Source organism: Aspergillus brasiliensis (assembly GCF_001889945.1).
Source record: "Aspergillus brasiliensis CBS 101740 unplaced genomic scaffold ASPBRscaffold_10, whole genome shotgun sequence".
NCBI classification, from domain to species: Eukaryota; Fungi; Ascomycota; class Eurotiomycetes; order Eurotiales; family Aspergillaceae; genus Aspergillus; species Aspergillus brasiliensis.
Genome location: NW_027137451.1, coordinates 25,288 through 41,197, shown reverse-complemented (window position 1 = coordinate 41,197; position 15,910 = coordinate 25,288). Strand labels below are relative to the sequence as shown.

The window sequence follows — 15,910 nt, the reverse complement described above, 5'->3', positions numbered from 1 at the left end:
GCGGTTGCGTTGCTGACTGCAGGAGAGCAGGCGAGCCCAACGTGCAGGTTCTAATACTGGCGCTAGTCCGTGTCCTGCCTAGTGTGGACCTCCTGGGTGGGAATGACCGTTTCACGCTCGCCCGCCCCAGACCCATGACCCAAGCCAGTCCCATGCACCAATCAGAGACACTAGCAAGCACATGCAAATATATACTAGTAGGAACGGTCCTATCTAAGTGGTATATTACTTAGCAGACTATCTGGTTACGACTTACTTTTCCTTGAGTTGTACAATATGCCCTCCGTTTTTAGCAGGTGTAGGTGGCTCGGTACCACCCTTCTCTTTCTAGGTAACATACATGGTTGTCCCAAACGATAAACATGAAAAGGCACTTATGCCAGCTAGCTACACAGCAGTACTGGCCCTTCTCTGGTCACATGTGCAAGCCAGGTCAGCACCGGAACACGAAGTGCTTCTCCTTCGCCTCCCAAGACAAAAGGCGTTCCGTCATGCATCAAGACAAGATAACTGACAAGTCAGATGATCAACTTTAATGAAGCTTCACTCAGATCATTCATAAGATGGCAGGCGTTTTTATCACAAGGCACCGTATTCACCCATTGGTACAAACGGATTATCGAGCCATTTGCCCTTCACCCAAGAGGATCAAGCGTAGCCATGGGCCTGGAGCCATTCCAAGACCTGTTTCTCGTCTCTCTCCTTGTAGCGTGCATTCGTCCGGATACTATCGGCAACGATTACCAGGGCGCGGTCGTACGCACCGGTATCCTTCTCCCGGAAAAATGAAGCAATATCGGCTGCAATATCGTGGTTTGCGAATTTGGACAATCCCATACGCACAAACCGCTCGAAAACGACATTGTTCGCTGACAAACGAGCTTCAACTGTCGCCCAGTTCTCCTTCATATAAGCCCATAGAAGGTGGCGCGTCAAAGGATTCGAAGCCATTGAAGCCGCGCCATTGTGGACATCTTGGATCGCAACCTTGTCGGAGAAGACGAAATCCAGATAATCTTTCACCAGCTCAGCATCCTTAGCACGTCCGAGGGCTCCTAGGCAAATCTCCTTGCCATCAACAGAGTCGGTCTTGAGATACTCTTGCTTTACGGCATCATACTCCTCTTGACCGCCCTCTGAGATTACAATACTAAAGATCACTGAGCGTAGGTTGGTATGCACGGCGTCCTTATCATTGCCCGATTTCCAAAGCTCAAACCGTCGGCTGGCCTCCGAAATTATGCTAGGAAAGCGTTAGATCGGCAATAGAAGCGTGCTATGACTCCTGATTGACTTACTTGTTGTGGCCGGCACGGCCAGCCATTCCAATCAGAAGCTTACGAAGCTGGACAGTAAGGTAGTCATCCTCCGAGCTAAACTCCCAACCGATTTTGTTAGCGGCAGGGGATGAAAGCTCAAGGGCAAACTTCTTGAGCCCCGCTGCTACCGACTCGTTCAGGGCGAACACAGAGCGCAAGTTCGCAACGGTGGAAGAGACCTGGGACCAGACCCTATGGAAGTCGTTAGGAACTAAGCTTGGAGCATAGGGGTTGGCGACTCCGGGGATGGATGAAGGATGTTTGTCTTAGGTACTCACAGATAATTCTTCTCGCCCTTGAATCCCTCCAGGAGAGCTAATAGAGCAGCAGTCGATCCGTCCCCTGAGACAGCTAGGGCAGCGGCATCGCCAATCAATCCAATCTTATCCTCGGTGCTCAGCAGCTCCAGAGATTCAGCGAGTTTTGCCAGCCGGTCGGCAGGGTAGTTGGTTCGGTAAAAACCAGACAGGTCTTTGTTTAGCTTGTAATAAGAATCTTGGCCGAGTCCTCCAATTGTATCTTCCTTGGAAACGAGGGCACCGGGTTGTACGTCATTCATCTTGGGTCCCGATTTCACGCCAAGGGGAATCCACCAGGCCGTCTCATCTTCCTCGGGCTTAACATCACCGGTTGACAAGAAGCGGTTTTGACGAACACTGAGCTGGCCAGCTTCCTCTGTTATCGTGACAACAGGGAAGCCAATCTTGCGGATCCAGGGGTCCTTCACAAAGCAGTCAGGACACTGGGTCAGTCCATAAAGGAAGACAACTCACCATGAAACTAGTAACATCCTGATTAGACGCTTTGCTGAGAGCGCTCCAAAGATCATTAGTTGTGGCATTACCTGACGTTGTCAGTACCTAGCAAGCTCGATTTCCTATATCTTAGATGTATACTTACCATATGCGTGAGCTTTAAGATATGCGGCTACTCCACGTAGAAAGGTTTCCCGACCAAGATGATCACTTAGCATCCGAATGACCGAGCTTCCCTTGAGGTAGCTGATATGGTCAAATATCTGATCTACTTCAAGCGCGTTCCTCACAGGCACCTCGATCGGGTGAGAAGCTCGTAATGAATCAAGTTGAAATGCTTGTTGGACACTTTCAGCCTATGCAAAAGTCAATACTCCGCTACACAAGACTGGATTTACCTCGAGAATTGCGTACAACAAACTGAGACCATATGTTCCATTCTAAATGCGAGAAACTTGTCAGCTGTACTTGGTCTATAAGTCTATGGGGCCATTGAATACCTGGGTAAAAATGATCCACAGCGAGCCAGCCGACCCAGGTTGCAAAGCCCTCATTGAGCCACAACTCATTCCACCAATCCATCGTTACAAGATTTCCAAACCATTGGTGCGCCAATTCTAGATCACATCCCGTTAGACGGAAACAAGGCTCCTCGGCTTGGAAGGAAAGACAAACCATGCGCGACGACATATGCAATGCGATTCTTGTATCTGGTGTCTGACTTGCCCTCGTCAAAAAGAACAGCAGTCGTTCGGTAGGTAACAAGACCCCAGTTCTCCATGGCACCCATAGCCTAGAGTAGTTTCAGTTAGCATGTTCGATTTCCGTACAACAGGACCAGTTCCCATACAAATTCATGGACAGCAAGGAGATCCGCCTTAGGCAACGGATACTCGATCTCAAAGATCTCGGAGAAGTAATCAACCGTACGATGGGCACACTCCAAAGCAAAGCGAGCCTGTTCTTTGAGGCCCTTGGTCGTATACACGCGAACAGGTATGCTCTTGCCTTGATATTTGCGTTGAGTCATAGCCTCGACGTATTCAAAGTCGCCGACTGCCCATGCCAGAAGCTGAATGTAGGATTCCAAGGTTAGTGTCGAGTATCAAACCAAGAACCGGTGCATACTGACGTAAGTACTCATGACGGGTGTAGTTTCAAAAGAGACCATCTTGAGCTCTGGCCTACTGCCGCTCCTTTCAGACTTGACAGGCATGTTGCTAAGGGCTGTTTGTCCTCGGGGAACCTCAATCTCGAAGTCGAATGTGGCCTTCAAATTCGGCTCATCAAAGCAAGGGAAGGCCCTACGAGCATCACAAGATTCGAATTGGGTACTAAGCATGTAATAGGAATCTCCTTCCTTGGGAGTATCTTCGGTCGGATCCACCACCGGCTTGTACTTGGCTCGAGAGAATCCAGCCATGGCATTGTTTATAATGCCGGTGAAGTTGATTGACAGGACAATATCTGCGGGACTGATTTCTTCTGCAAAAGTAAAGGTGACTCTTTCCGATTTGGTGTCGTATGCAATATTAGACGCCTTTGCCAGCGGGGTCCCTGAATGCAACCGATATGTCAAACCCCACATTCGATGCTTGATATTAAGACGATAAGGGGCACTTGGAGTGTACGTGCGGTACTAACCGTCATTTCCAAGAACTTCAGCATCCTGGACTTCAATTTCTTTCGAGTTCAATACGATCTCCTTCGTGGGACGGGTGACCTTGGAATCGATTTTGACGGTACCCTTGTAGCCCCATGAGCCGCCGAGCTGAAGGTCAAACAAAGACACATTGTAATGTACTGGCTTGACCCTGCCACCGGTTGTTAGAGGTAGACCAACAGATGGGTAAACAACACTAAGCTCGTGGCGATCTATGACTTACACGTCCGGAAGGATATCTCTGTCCTTGGAAGCCATTGCGCGGAATTCAGATGAACAGCGCCTTACAGAGACGGGTGACGGTAGAGCAGGTTTGACCCTACGAAAAGACTGAAGGTGTGTAGAGTAGGGCAAGCCGGAAAGGGAGCGGGAGCGTGACGAAAAGACGGAGGGACAGGAGGAGGAGGAGGCGGTGGTGGTGGTGGAGGAGGGGCAAAGGTGGGAAACTGGTCGGACCGGACGATAAATTGCAGATTGACCACGGACTGCATGAGCATTCATACCACCACGGCGGGTTGACGCGATGCATCTTCTTCCCCACATTTTTTGGTCTGGGATTTTGGGACGGAGCCCAAGTCTGCCTACCTACGGTTACTCTCGGAGCAAATCAACAATGGCTGTAGTACACCGTTCGTAGCAATACGAAGTGTGGCTAATTAAATCTTCAAGTTACGAAGCAGGTTCTCTTTGACCAGGTAGGGATCCAAGATACCTACCTAGGCAGCAATGTTAGTAGATAATCTGAAGAAGTAGTAAAGAGCAGTAAAGAAAAGAGAAGGGAATGGCATGGAAATAGAGAGAAGGAAGCGAATAGCGACTGCTAGATAGACTACCTAGAGCTACCCTTGATTCATGAGGTAACGAAGGTAAGGAACGGAGCTCCGGCGGAGCTCGGGCCCTCTCTGCTGGAACCGAATCCAACAGAGTGGATACATGCCTAGGTAGACCTTTCCATCCAACTTCCATGACGCCCGACGCACTCTTGGGTTGACGCACTCCACCTCTCGTTCCGTTTCAGTGCAAGCATGGTCGATTCCGATGAAGAGTTCATAGGGGAAATCTCTGAGGATGAAGATGAAAGCAATCTTCTTCCAGGGTCTCGGGGAGACACTACATCTTCATCCCGCTCAAAGAGGAGAAAGCATCGTGGAGGCGCAGAATGGGAAGTCTCGAGAACATGGGAAACCTTAGTTGAAGGCGCCGACGGTACAATCAGCTCTACAGTCGAAGGGCTTCTTGAAGCTGGGAAAAGGAAAAGGTAGGGTGTAATTTAGGCCAGTTAGCCCACAGTTCTTTAAAATGGTTCGAGCTGAAATCATGTCTTCGCACTTGCAGGCTCCTCAGAGATACGACCCCCTTACAACGGGGTATAATTCGTCATCTCATTCTGATTCTAGATCTGTCACAATCCATGACCGAGAAGGATCTTCGACCGACACGTTACCTATTGTCCTTACGGTATGCACAAGAGTTCGTGAGGGAATTTTTCGAGCAAAACCCCATCTCTCAACTCGGCGTTCTTGGCCTCAAAGATGGATTGGCGGTCAGAGTCAGTGATATGAGTGGAAACCCTACTGAGCATATCAGTGCTATCCAATCATTGCGAGACCAGGATCCGAAAGGTCTTCCTAGTCTGCAGAATGGTTTCGAGATGGCCCGTGGTGCTTTGTTGTATGTCTCCTCCGCGATAGCGTCGTACACATTAGGTATGGGTGGACTAACCTATTTTGCGACAGCCATACTCCAAGCCATGGCACCCGTGAGATCCTTGTCATTTTTGGCTCCCTTCTTTCCTCTGATCCTGGTGATATTCACCAAACCATAACTACGCTTATAAACGATAAGATACGTGTTGGAATCGTGGGCCTTGCCGCTCAAGTGGCTATCTGCCGCGAAATCTGTGGCAAGACCAACGGGGGCGATGATACCACGTACGGTGTAGCACTCAACGAGCAACATTTTCGTGACCTTGTGATGAATGTGACGACACCTCCTGCCACATACTCTCAAAGGCAGTCCACAAGCTCTCTGCTGATGATGGGTTTTCCATCACGAACTGTGGAGGCTTACCCTTCACTTTGTGCATGCCATTCCAAGCCTTCTCGTGGGGGCTATCTGTGCTCACGGTGCAACAGCAAGGTTTGTGGTCTCCCTGCCGAGTGTCCTTCCTGCGGTCTTACTTTGATCCTTTCAACCCATCTTGCTCGGTCGTATCATCATCTATTTCCCCTTATGAACTGGGTGGAAGTTTCGTGGCAAAATGCTTCGCGCAGTAGTGTCTGTTTCGCTTGTGGTATCTCCTTCCCACCAGTACCCCCCAAGGAGCAATGGCATATTACGGAGGGGCAAACAAAGGGGATGAGCGTAAGCAGCCGCTATGAATGTACTGTGTGCAAAAATCATTTCTGCATTGACTGTGACCTTTTCGCTCATGAGGTTGTGCACAACTGCCCCGGCTGCCAAAGCAAGGTGATAGTCCCCGCAAATTCTGAGTCCTCCCAGGGCCACGAAGTTCTAGACAGGATGGATACCTCTGCATGATCACATGGTTGCTTTCAGACAATATACCAATAGAATTATCGCGGGGCTCAGTTTCTCGGCCGGTTGAATAGACGCCCACGCCATTACCAGCAATTAGCTCTCGCTAGCGCGACGAGTCCGTTGTCAGCCACGTTGTGAATCTAACCAACAGTCGAACACAGTGATCTACAGCCCGGGAGGGGCTATCGTGCATCGATAATTGCCAATCGAGAACGTCGCTGGATAAGGCCATCATACCCTGTAGACCACGTTCATGCTGCCTACCCAAAAGGGCATATATTCCCAAGGATCTCTGGGCCATATGGAACGATTTATCGAGATAGTGGAGTCGCAACCACAGAGCAGCATTTATGGAACCTACAACTTAATCCAGACTCTCCAGTATATCGTAGCCAACTCTCCCAAGTGATCTATATAAGGAGCGTCTAGTTGCTGGGTACTAGGAAAGGTCAGCTGTTGCTATTAATTCCGATAGGCCCGAGTCCGAGCGGGAACCCCGCCAAAGGGCCGAAGTATACGTCACAGCCTAGATGGTTAAGCTATCTAAACTAGTAGTAATTCTAATCTTCGATTTGGGTAGACCTCGGCTAATCTTGGTCCCGGGCATTCGTAGAACGGACTGACCCACGGGCAGCATCTACGAGGAAGTTTGGCGACCAGAGGAACAGCGACGGTTCGCAAAGCAGACGTAGTCACTTTGTCCTAGAGACCTGAAGAAATCACGTCCGGTTCGAGTGCCAAAGGCCCCGCTACATATTCTAATGACTGAGTGTGCCTTAGTATTAGCTTACTGGGTGGCTTAGGCCTGCAGCAGATCTTCTCGAGATGGCAGAGCTACAACCCTCGGAAATTGAGCTCTTGGAAAGGTTGAGCTCATATCCTTTCAGTACGGATCGTGAGTTTGCCGTTGGGCTTTCTATCATATTAGGCCATCCTGAAACGCCTGCGTCGGAAGAGGAAATCAACCGCAATGATGACCTTACCCTACAAGCTAAATGCTTCTACTTCTCAAGGTATGTATGAAAATTGTACCCACCCGCGATCCCGGACATCATAACATATTTGCCATTGTATGATTCCTTACAAGTACCGGTGCTGATCTCTGTCATCACGCGTTGTTCGTTTCCAGGAAAGAAAATCTCACGCCTCCAGTCGATTTTACAACCTACAAAGCCTGGTTGGAATCGGCATCAAAATCTAAATCCGCCGACGTTTCATCACCAGGCTCTACAGTTAACATTTCAAAGTCCCAAGAGGAGCCTACCTATCCTTCATCCTTTGCTCATATAGTCGAACTCATCACAACCGGTCAACCGATCCCTGGAATCCAGCAAATTCCAGACACCATCTTGACAGGGCATGACACTCCAAGCGAGAAACCAGAAAGGCGGAAACCGTGGGAGAGAGGAACAGATAACGAAGTATCGAACTCTTAATGATGGGACTTTGGGTGCTCAGCGTTATCTGCATGGCATGCGATTGCCCGAGACCTGAAGATCTACATTCCCAGATGGATGACTTCTGAAGAAGCAAGGCCAGAGTCATAATTAGCATGCAAACATTATTATTCTCGCAAATCGCAGGGTTGTGAAGGATAACAAGCATCGGGCAAATGAGTGGCTGATATGATACATCAGTTCATAATAAGAATATAATCCCGACAAGTAGGTGGCTTAGAGGTGTTCGCTTTCGTAAACCAAGTTTCTGACTTGCACAAGCAACTCATAACTGTAATTGTCGACCCATATAAAATCTCCAGCAACTTCATAAGACATTTATAGTTTCGGTGTCCATTTCGATACTTTCCCGCTTGCTCGAATTTCTTTTTCATAATTTGTCTTCTTGCCGAATCTTTTTTTCCTTGTCTTTTTTCCATTTCCATTTTATAAGAAGAAAAGCGCCTTGGGGGCGTAAGCCGTTAAGCTCCTGCACAATGCCTAGGATAGCGCGTATGAAGAAAAATGCCAGACAACTTCACTCTGTCGAGACACGCTTCGAGATCCCGGAATCTAGTATATGGAGTGCTCGATGCCCAGCTTGGTCGACTTGAAAACAATACCTTTCGTGAATAAACAAGCATTTGGCTAGAAGACGAAGCGCAAAAGTACTTCCTCAAAGATCCTTCAGCGAAATGGCGGATAGTTGGGATTCCACTGGTTCCCTCGGCTGAAGCGCCCTCCATGTTGTCCAGTAATCGGGAACCTGTCCTCATTGAAATTACTGTAGCGACTGATTGGCATTCCAGAACCTGGTCCGGGGCGAGTTGTATGAGAGGGATTGCAGCAAAGCATAGCCACACGTGAACCAAACTTCGAACCCCGCAGAGATACCATGTGTTTCCTTCGTAAACATCGGATTAGACCAGTGCAATACTATAATAGGGAGAAGACTGTACCGAATATGGCTAGCAACCAGCTCACGCTGATGTGGGGCAGCATTCATCAGAATCCATTGAATGAGGTAGTTTCCATACTGGTCCCCGGCGACTACTTGACATCAGAAACCTTTCGTTCAGGCTATCAGTGGCACACTCAGACTTACTGTCAATCAGAGGCATTCTCGGACGGTCAGTTCGGCCGGTGCAGACTCGAGCAAGGTAGCGGTCCAAAAACTCGGTACCTCCTATCTTCAAACATTTTTCTACAATTTTGGAGGCAAACTGGTCCATGCTATAATCCACCGACCAAAGGATTATGTGCTCTATTGCACGACTTTTATCCTGAGGAGCACCGTGCTCACAGATGTGCTGGATACACCAATTTCCGAATTGACCGTGTGCAAGCACATCAATCTTTGCTAGCACTTCTTCAATCGCTGGACGCTGAAGTCTTTGTCAGCATGTTCACTCTTGAAATTGAGGGAGTTTCCAGGTAGATATTTCAGAAATTCAAACCCTTGGTATTGTAGTGATCGAGAGGAAGAAGGATATAGTTCGTTGAATAGGAGGGGCCGCGGCAGAAATTGACAAAATAAAAGCAATTACCTTCTCATCCTCAACGCAATTTTCGAAGATATTCTGGACTACCAAGCTTCCTGTCTCACCTAGGGCGACTTCATGCCACATTCCTCGTAGTGCTTCGTTTACTTTAGTCATAATCTGGGGTGGCTCCCCACTCCAACGTAATTCGAAGAGTTTCTGCCAGACATGGCAGGCATACCGGTGAATGACAGTTTCTGGAATTCTGCGTAGGAGCTCATGGACCATGATTGCCTTATGCTCTTCAGGAACACAATCAAAGGCTTTCTGTATGACGTGACAGCCAAAGGGATCCATACTGAGGCTCAACATATTTCCCTTAATCGCATTGGCGATTGACACGACTTGCTCTGGAGTCCCATGTTCGAAGCATCGTTGCACTAGGAAGTTGCCAAAACGATTGACCATCAGGGGATATGCTTGGTGTACTATGGCCTCTATAATATCATATTTCTGCTCCGTGGTTCCTACCTTCAGTTTCTGTTGCAGGAAAATTGACGCCTGTTGATCATTGTTGCAAACGATTTTGTCAACTATATATTTCCAATCACAGGAGACATTCCTGTCAAGGAGCCGGCGGTAGTTAATGGGCTCGAGGGGGGAGATGTAGGTTTGATGGGTACTCCCTCCCACCTGGCAACATAAGCCTGGCACTTCAACGACGTTATTTAAGCTACTACTCACCAAAGAAGCCGGCCATTGCGTCGCATTGGCATTGGAAGCAGTGAACTCAGTCGCTGTGGGCGAAAGTGGTGTTCCAACCGGCCGTTGATTGTATTGGGGGATGGGAAATAGACCGACATGTTGGTAGGTGTTGTTGGATCTATTCACAGGAGACCTCGGACCATGGGACTCAGAAGATCCAGGCGTAAATGCACTCCAAGAAGGGCCTTGTGTTTGAAAGCATGGTCCATTGCGGCTAGCTTGAGTAATTGAACGGCGTGGCCCAATTCCGGGTCCTTCGAGATATCTCAGCTGATCTTCAGGGAGTTTTGTGTCGAAGGTATAGGCCCCGCTGGAGGGCCCCGAAAACACGCGATGGGATCGAAAAGCATCGTGACCAGGTAGGCTGGGATTTGCACTTGAGTTACTCCAGAATTGGTTCGCGTCCCCGCCGAGTGAGTTACCACTAGGCAAGGATATATGCTCGCCGTAGGATCTTTCAGTAACGGGGGCACTGAGAGCCGCATTACGCGCTTGCTGCGTGGGAGGATTCCAGTATCCCCGAGCTTTATTGTACGCTCCAGCGGAGAGTGCATCGGACATGTCTGATTGGGAATCGTCCTGGGCAGTCCATCCATCTTGAAACTGGCTGTATGCCGCGTTAGATGAATTAAGGGCGCTTTGGAGACTACTTATTGTATGTTCCGTGATTTCTCCATTGAAGTCAGTTTCAGAGGGTGGCCCAAGTGCTTGGTCCAAGGTGTGTTTAATCACGCGTGTCTGGGCAAGTTCCTGCTCCTGGAGGGCAATTTTTGAATTAGCGACAAGCAATTCTTGCTTCAAGCGTAGCACCTCGCACATATCGATCGATACAGTGTCTGCTTTGCCGACATCTATCGGGTGCTGGATTTCTCTGGGTTGCTGAATAGTTGAGGCCGTAATCAACCCTGAATCGTCTCCTGAAAGGATACTGCGGCTGAGAAACGTGTGGTTATGCGTTCTGAGCAAATCCTGCTTGTTCGGCAATATTGCAATGATATCTTGATCTACAGGATATTTTGGAGTCGAGGGCTGCGGTTTGGGCGAGAGCTTTGCTAGAAGTTTCTCCATCTCGGAATGCCCACAGGAAGTGAAATTGCTTGGGTGTTCTAGCTTCTGCTTCTAGGATTGTAAGTGATTTGGTTGCTTCGAGAGTTCCGGCGCATCTGACCTTGCTCGACGGGATGTCATCTTTGTCAATCCCAGAAACCTGACAGTCTCCAACTTTAGAGGATACTGTGCAGTCTGAAGGGCTGTCTGGAGTGTTCGAATGCTTGTGGCCCTGGCACATTGCAATAGTTTTTAGAGAAGAACGTGCCTGGTGCTGCTTCAAGATGCATTCGGTTTGAATACTTACGGACGAATCACGCTCAAGGTATATTGCTTGTGCTGTAGCACTCACACCACTGTCAATGTTACCCTCTTCGCACTGCCTGCGTTCGGGATTGAGGGGGGCATCAGCAAGCGAAGACATTTTTGGATCGTCAGTCAAGAGAAATGCCACGAAAGTCGCGGTTTGTAATGGTGGGTAAACGCAAAAGTCCACGAAAGGAAACAGCTAAAAGCACACGGGTGAGCAAAGAAAGCGAGCTATACAGAATCCAAATCCTCCACAAGTAACTGAAGGCTGAATATGAAGCAGATAGCTAACAAATGACTGTAAGTGGGGAGGTACGTTCAATTATCTGCGGGACAATTCAGGAGGCAAATGGCAGTATCTGAAGACGAGGAAATCAAGGCCCAAATCTCGAACCAAGCCCATTACAAGGCCTGCATCAAAAAGATGCAATCAAGGAAGGAGCGATGAGGACCCCATCTCGAAGGCAGCGAGAGATACTTGAAAGGGGAATTGGAAGCCAAGAACAAGATTCCATCTCCAAACTTAGCAATCATTGCCTCAAGTAGATGTTAGGCACCTTGTAGTAATAGTGCTATTTCTTCTACTTCTGAAGGGCTTTTCTATGTGGATTTTCTTTGTTAGAATTATGCGACTTCCATTATTCCTTTACCCAGATACTGTTACAAGTTACATCAAGCAACAATAATTTATTTGGTGTTACGCTTCTTAGACAGTATGGCCGATAATTGCCTCGGTGTGCTTCTTGTGAAATAATAGCTGTCCCTGTTTAACAAAAGGGCCTAAATCATTTGTTAAAGGTTCCTTATATTTCCTAATTATTGTTTAGTAGAGTAGATGGACGTTCTTACACAATCGTCTCCAGACTCTGTGATCCCAAATGACATTGCTCTGTTGGGATTGTCGGAGACCCAGACAAATATGGTAAGCTACTAAAGTAAGATTATTGTTGTATACATGAATATGCTTTCTGTCCAGCTCAAGGATGAGTAACTATATGTTTCATTGTTATATAAGTGGTTGTTTTAATCCCCTTATCACGACATTTCACAAATCCTGCCATGCCATATGCACTATGCAATCAAAAAACCTTTCAAAGACAAGAGTCGCAGTGGTACTCGGAGACCTTGTAGCCCGATGCTTAGAGAGATATCGGCACTACGAAGTATCTATATTGAACCTTACAAAGGCAAGGTATTACATTTACAAGCACTTTGCACCGGAACAAGGCGACTGATGCTGGTAATACTGTCTGCTATGAAGTTATGAATAGGTCTGTTGAGCTATGATCTCTCATATACTCCGTAGTCCCATAGCATTAGTGCCGATCAGTAACAACTCGTCAGCATCAGCAACTGCATTGAGGGATAAAGATGAAGCAGCAGTTGCCAAAAATAAGCAGATAGGAAAGAGAATAACGGTGGCCTTCTCCACGTCTCTCCATGCCATAGTTGCCAGTTGAACAATGCGGAGCTCGACTAATTGTGATTACGTTGGGAGGCTTATTATTGAGTATAAATACGACTACGGAGTAACTACGGAGTAGGAATCATTTTATGCGAAGCCCGTAGTTATTTACTTCCTAGTTAATTATCCACATTTACGTAATGGGATTTGTTGCCTAATTGAGATCTACTAAACCAGTCTAAGTAAGGTCCGACTTGCTTACAACCTTGGTAAACTGTATGTAACATCCCGCCCGAGCAGCGTGTTCCGAATACTCAATGTTTATTCGTCCATAGGGATTCGTCATCTAGAAAACTGCAAACGTTACCCTACCGCGCCGCTACTACGTACTACCCACCTGTCCATCCTGACATACCTGGAATCACGCATGCTTAACAACATCGCTTTCAGTTTACTATATTGAGCGCAAAAAGCTGGCTTGTGCTTGTCGCCGCTTGAAACGACTGGGGAGGCTTAGCTGTCGTTCTCAATCGCCATACGAACGGAGTACAAGAATCGGCTTCCATGGTAAGGTGACATTGCCTTAACATTGCTTGGAGCCAGCTAATGGGATCGGTCAACTCTTTAGATCGTCGATATTGAGAAATTAGGACATGACCACAACGACTGTGGCCGGCACTGGGAGACGCTCTTCTATACGCCTACCAGATCTTCAAGTACCGGCAGCTTCATCCATATCGCAACAAATGACCAGTCCAATCGACAAGTTCCCGCCATTCATTGATGAAGCACCCGAGACTACGACCGAGGCAAGGGAAGCGCACTCCAATTCGATTAGATATGCGGCGACAGATCGCTGGGAGCCACGAAAGCAAACTCAATTCTCTCGGGATAACAGGCATCCTACTTTAAATTCCAAACGAAGATCAAGAAAAAGTATTAGCGAGGCAATCAGCACCATTAGAACTCGCAATGGCAGTGTTAGCGCCAATGCACAAGAGTTGGCTGAGGCTCTTAAAGCGCCGGTATCATACAAGCTGATAGTAAGACTATTGGACTTTCATGGATGTTTTCCCACCCTGTTGCTTACTGCGGCTTAGGTTCTGTGCCTCATATGGTACATGACTTCCGCTCTGACAAACACCTCTTCGAAGTCTATTCTAAATGCGCTCCCGAAACCCATAACGCTCACGATCGTACAATTTGCTTTCGTAGCATTCTGGTGCTTGGTCTTGACCTATTTATCGACAGTGCTACCCTGGCTGAGAGATAGCATACCAGCCCTCAGGAATGGGATCCGCCCTCCGTCTCGTGATGTTGTCCTGACAGCTTTGCCTTTGGCAGTGTTCCAGCTAGCTGGCCATATACTTAGCTCTATGGCTACCTCACAGATTCCCGTTTCACTCGTTCACACAATTAAGGGACTCTCACCTCTATTCACGGTCTTAGCCTATCGAGTCTTCTTCCGAATTCGATATGCCAGAGCAACATATCTCTCTCTTGTCCCATTGACTTTAGGTGTGATGCTCGCTTGCTCTACAGGCTTTTCGACAAACTTCTTCGGCATACTATGTGCGTTAGTTGCCGCATTGGTCTTCGTCTCTCAAAATATATTCTCGAAGAAGCTGTTCAATGAAGCGTCCCGTGCAGAGGCAGAGGCAGAACCGTCCAGCCGGCGAAAACTGGATAAGTTGAACTTGCTCTACTATTGTTCCGGATTAGCCTTCATTCTCACACTACCTATCTGGTTCATAAGTGAAGGATACCCTTTGATTTCCGATATCATGCAGGATGGCGCCATCTCGTTGTCGGGAAATAGAGGCTCACTGGATCATGGCGCTCTCTTCCTCGAATTCGTATTTAACGGGGTGTCGCACTTCGCACAGAACATACTGGCTTTTGTTCTCTTATCTATGATATCGCCAGTCTCTTATTCCGTCGCATCTTTGGTGAAAAGGGTTTTCGTGATTGTTGTTGCGATCGTTTGGTTTGGAAGTTCGACTACATCCATCCAAGGCTTCGGGATCGCTCTTACCTTTTTTGGACTCTACCTCTACGATCGCAATAGCCATGATGACCTGGCGGACCAAAGAGCAAATGCTGATCATTTCCGCACAAGGGAAACTGTTCTTCCCTTGAACGCCCAGACCGCAGGCAAAACATGGGATTTAAATGGCTATAGCGCCTCGGCAAGCAAACTCTCTCACTATCAGTCACCAGATGGTCCTGCCTTACATACAAGTACCCCTAAGAAAGAAGATGATGACCAGGGCCGTGTCCGTCCCAGAGGAGGCAGTAGCTCCCGGGTGTGGCTACCTCCTGGCACCAAGCAAGAGACCACTTGGAAGTCGAATGATTCCTAAGTCTCTCTTCTCTTTGTTGTCAATGTCATTGTCTTTGTTCTATAGCATTCGCTCTCTGATTATAATTTGAGATTCGCATGTAGCATATTACGATTGTTTATCAGTGGGTTTGTATTGATATTGTGAGAAACGCATTCCTTGGACACTCTTAGGCTGTACATGCCTAGGGACATATCTTTCAATTTCCTTATATTGGCCTCTTTGTAAGACGCGTCGAGATATAGTGCTGGGAAACTGAGATACATACACTTCAACACCCGGAGAAAAGTGTAAAACTACCAAGTCATACATGCCAAGGATGGATTAACCCAATCGGTTGGATGGCGATGACTGCTGCAGTGCCCTGCTTAGTACGAATTCAGATTTCTATGGGACTTAAAAGTTGATTTACTGTAAGACTTGAATATCAAGGTGTATCTGTCGGTTACGCGGCGCAATTTACCGAGATGATTGAAAGCTCAGAGTTCACAACATACTTTGTTTTCCTTGGATACTTTTGACTAAGAATGGCAATATATGTAGCGACTGTCAGTAAAGAACTATACCCTCATCAGGTGATCCTTGATGAATAACCCTAAGGAGCTCCAGCTCAGTGCATCTTCTTCTTGGGTCATGTTGCAGAGGAGGAAGGGAAATGAAGAACCCTGCCACCTACAATAAATCATGCCCGTGAATGAGTTATGGTAGAAAAAGAGAAAAGAGGAAAGAAAATAGCGCCGGAAGGGCTTATTAAGAAAGAAAAGGGAGCAGTGCGGACTAATATATCTTCCGAATAGCCGAACCAATCCGCAGGCGGCAATTTGCGAGTGACGCCCCGGCTCATGGC

General features: G+C 47.7%; 5 protein-coding genes across 5 annotated transcripts; 3 read left to right on the top strand and 2 right to left on the bottom strand.

Moving 5' to 3' along the window:
• Positions 1–283: 283 nt before the first annotated feature.
• Positions 284–4,527, bottom strand: ASPBRDRAFT_45582 (M1 family metallopeptidase). Its single transcript, XM_067625445.1, has 12 exons — positions 3,961–4,527; positions 3,719–3,888; positions 3,207–3,631; positions 2,925–3,146; positions 2,750–2,867; positions 2,575–2,691; positions 2,489–2,514; positions 2,220–2,430; positions 2,093–2,163; positions 1,598–2,040; positions 1,299–1,511; positions 284–1,243 (listed from the first exon to the last, which is right to left on the bottom strand). The coding sequence occupies exons 1-12, from the start codon at positions 4,278–4,280 to the stop codon at positions 649–651; spliced, it is 2,931 nt and encodes a 976-aa protein (XP_067476531.1). The 5' UTR covers positions 4,281–4,527; the 3' UTR covers positions 284–648.
• Positions 4,528–4,762: 235 nt separating this feature from the next.
• ASPBRDRAFT_131024 (TFIIH/NER complex subunit SSL1) lies at positions 4,763–6,278 on the top strand (the record flags this gene model as incomplete). The annotated part of the gene is made up of 3 exons (XM_067618287.1): positions 4,763–4,995; positions 5,073–5,408; positions 5,474–6,278. 3 exons carry the CDS (start codon positions 4,763–4,765, stop codon positions 6,276–6,278), a joined length of 1,374 nt encoding a protein of 457 aa, XP_067476530.1.
• Positions 6,279–7,103: 825 nt separating this feature from the next.
• On the top strand, positions 7,104–7,714 carry ASPBRDRAFT_131225 (DUF5572 domain-containing protein; the record flags this gene model as incomplete). The annotated part of the gene is made up of 2 exons (XM_067618311.1): positions 7,104–7,291; positions 7,408–7,714. 2 exons carry the CDS (start codon positions 7,104–7,106, stop codon positions 7,712–7,714), a joined length of 495 nt encoding a protein of 164 aa, XP_067476529.1.
• A 312-nt stretch (positions 7,715–8,026) lies between these two features.
• ASPBRDRAFT_76811 (Pumilio-family RNA binding repeat-containing protein) lies at positions 8,027–11,431 on the bottom strand (the record flags this gene model as incomplete). The annotated part of the gene is made up of 7 exons (XM_067629336.1): positions 8,027–8,618; positions 8,674–8,764; positions 8,820–9,099; positions 9,262–9,888; positions 9,940–11,079; positions 11,129–11,239; positions 11,315–11,431. 7 exons carry the CDS (start codon positions 11,429–11,431, stop codon positions 8,402–8,404), a joined length of 2,583 nt encoding a protein of 860 aa, XP_067476528.1. The 3' UTR covers positions 8,027–8,401.
• A 1,630-nt stretch (positions 11,432–13,061) lies between these two features.
• ASPBRDRAFT_45578 (putative ER to Golgi transport protein (Sly41)) lies at positions 13,062–15,526 on the top strand. The gene is made up of 3 exons (XM_067625444.1): positions 13,062–13,288; positions 13,350–13,764; positions 13,822–15,526. Exons 2-3 carry the CDS (start codon positions 13,375–13,377, stop codon positions 15,082–15,084), a joined length of 1,653 nt encoding a protein of 550 aa, XP_067476527.1. The 5' UTR covers positions 13,062–13,288; positions 13,350–13,374; the 3' UTR covers positions 15,085–15,526.
• Positions 15,527–15,910: the final 384 nt, after the last annotated feature.

Bases quoted from the DNA above. Each gene is read 5' to 3' on its own strand.
- ASPBRDRAFT_45578 (XM_067625444.1), top strand. From the start codon at position 13,375: ATGACCACAACGACTGTGGCCGGCACTGGGAGACGCTCTTCTATACGC. The intron at 13,765-13,821 runs GTAAGACTATTG...ACTGCGGCTTAG, and splicing joins CGGTATCATACAAGCTGATA to GTTCTGTGCCTCATATGGTA.
- ASPBRDRAFT_45582 (XM_067625445.1), bottom strand. From the start codon at position 4,280: ATGTGGGGAAGAAGATGCATCGCGTCAACCCGCCGTGGTGGTATGAAT. The intron at 2,041-2,092 runs GTGAGTTGTCTT...TGCTTTGTGAAG, and splicing joins AGGATGTTACTAGTTTCATG to GACCCCTGGATCCGCAAGAT. The intron at 1,512-1,597 runs GTGAGTACCTAA...CGACTTCCATAG, and splicing joins AAGGGCGAGAAGAATTATCT to GGTCTGGTCCCAGGTCTCTT.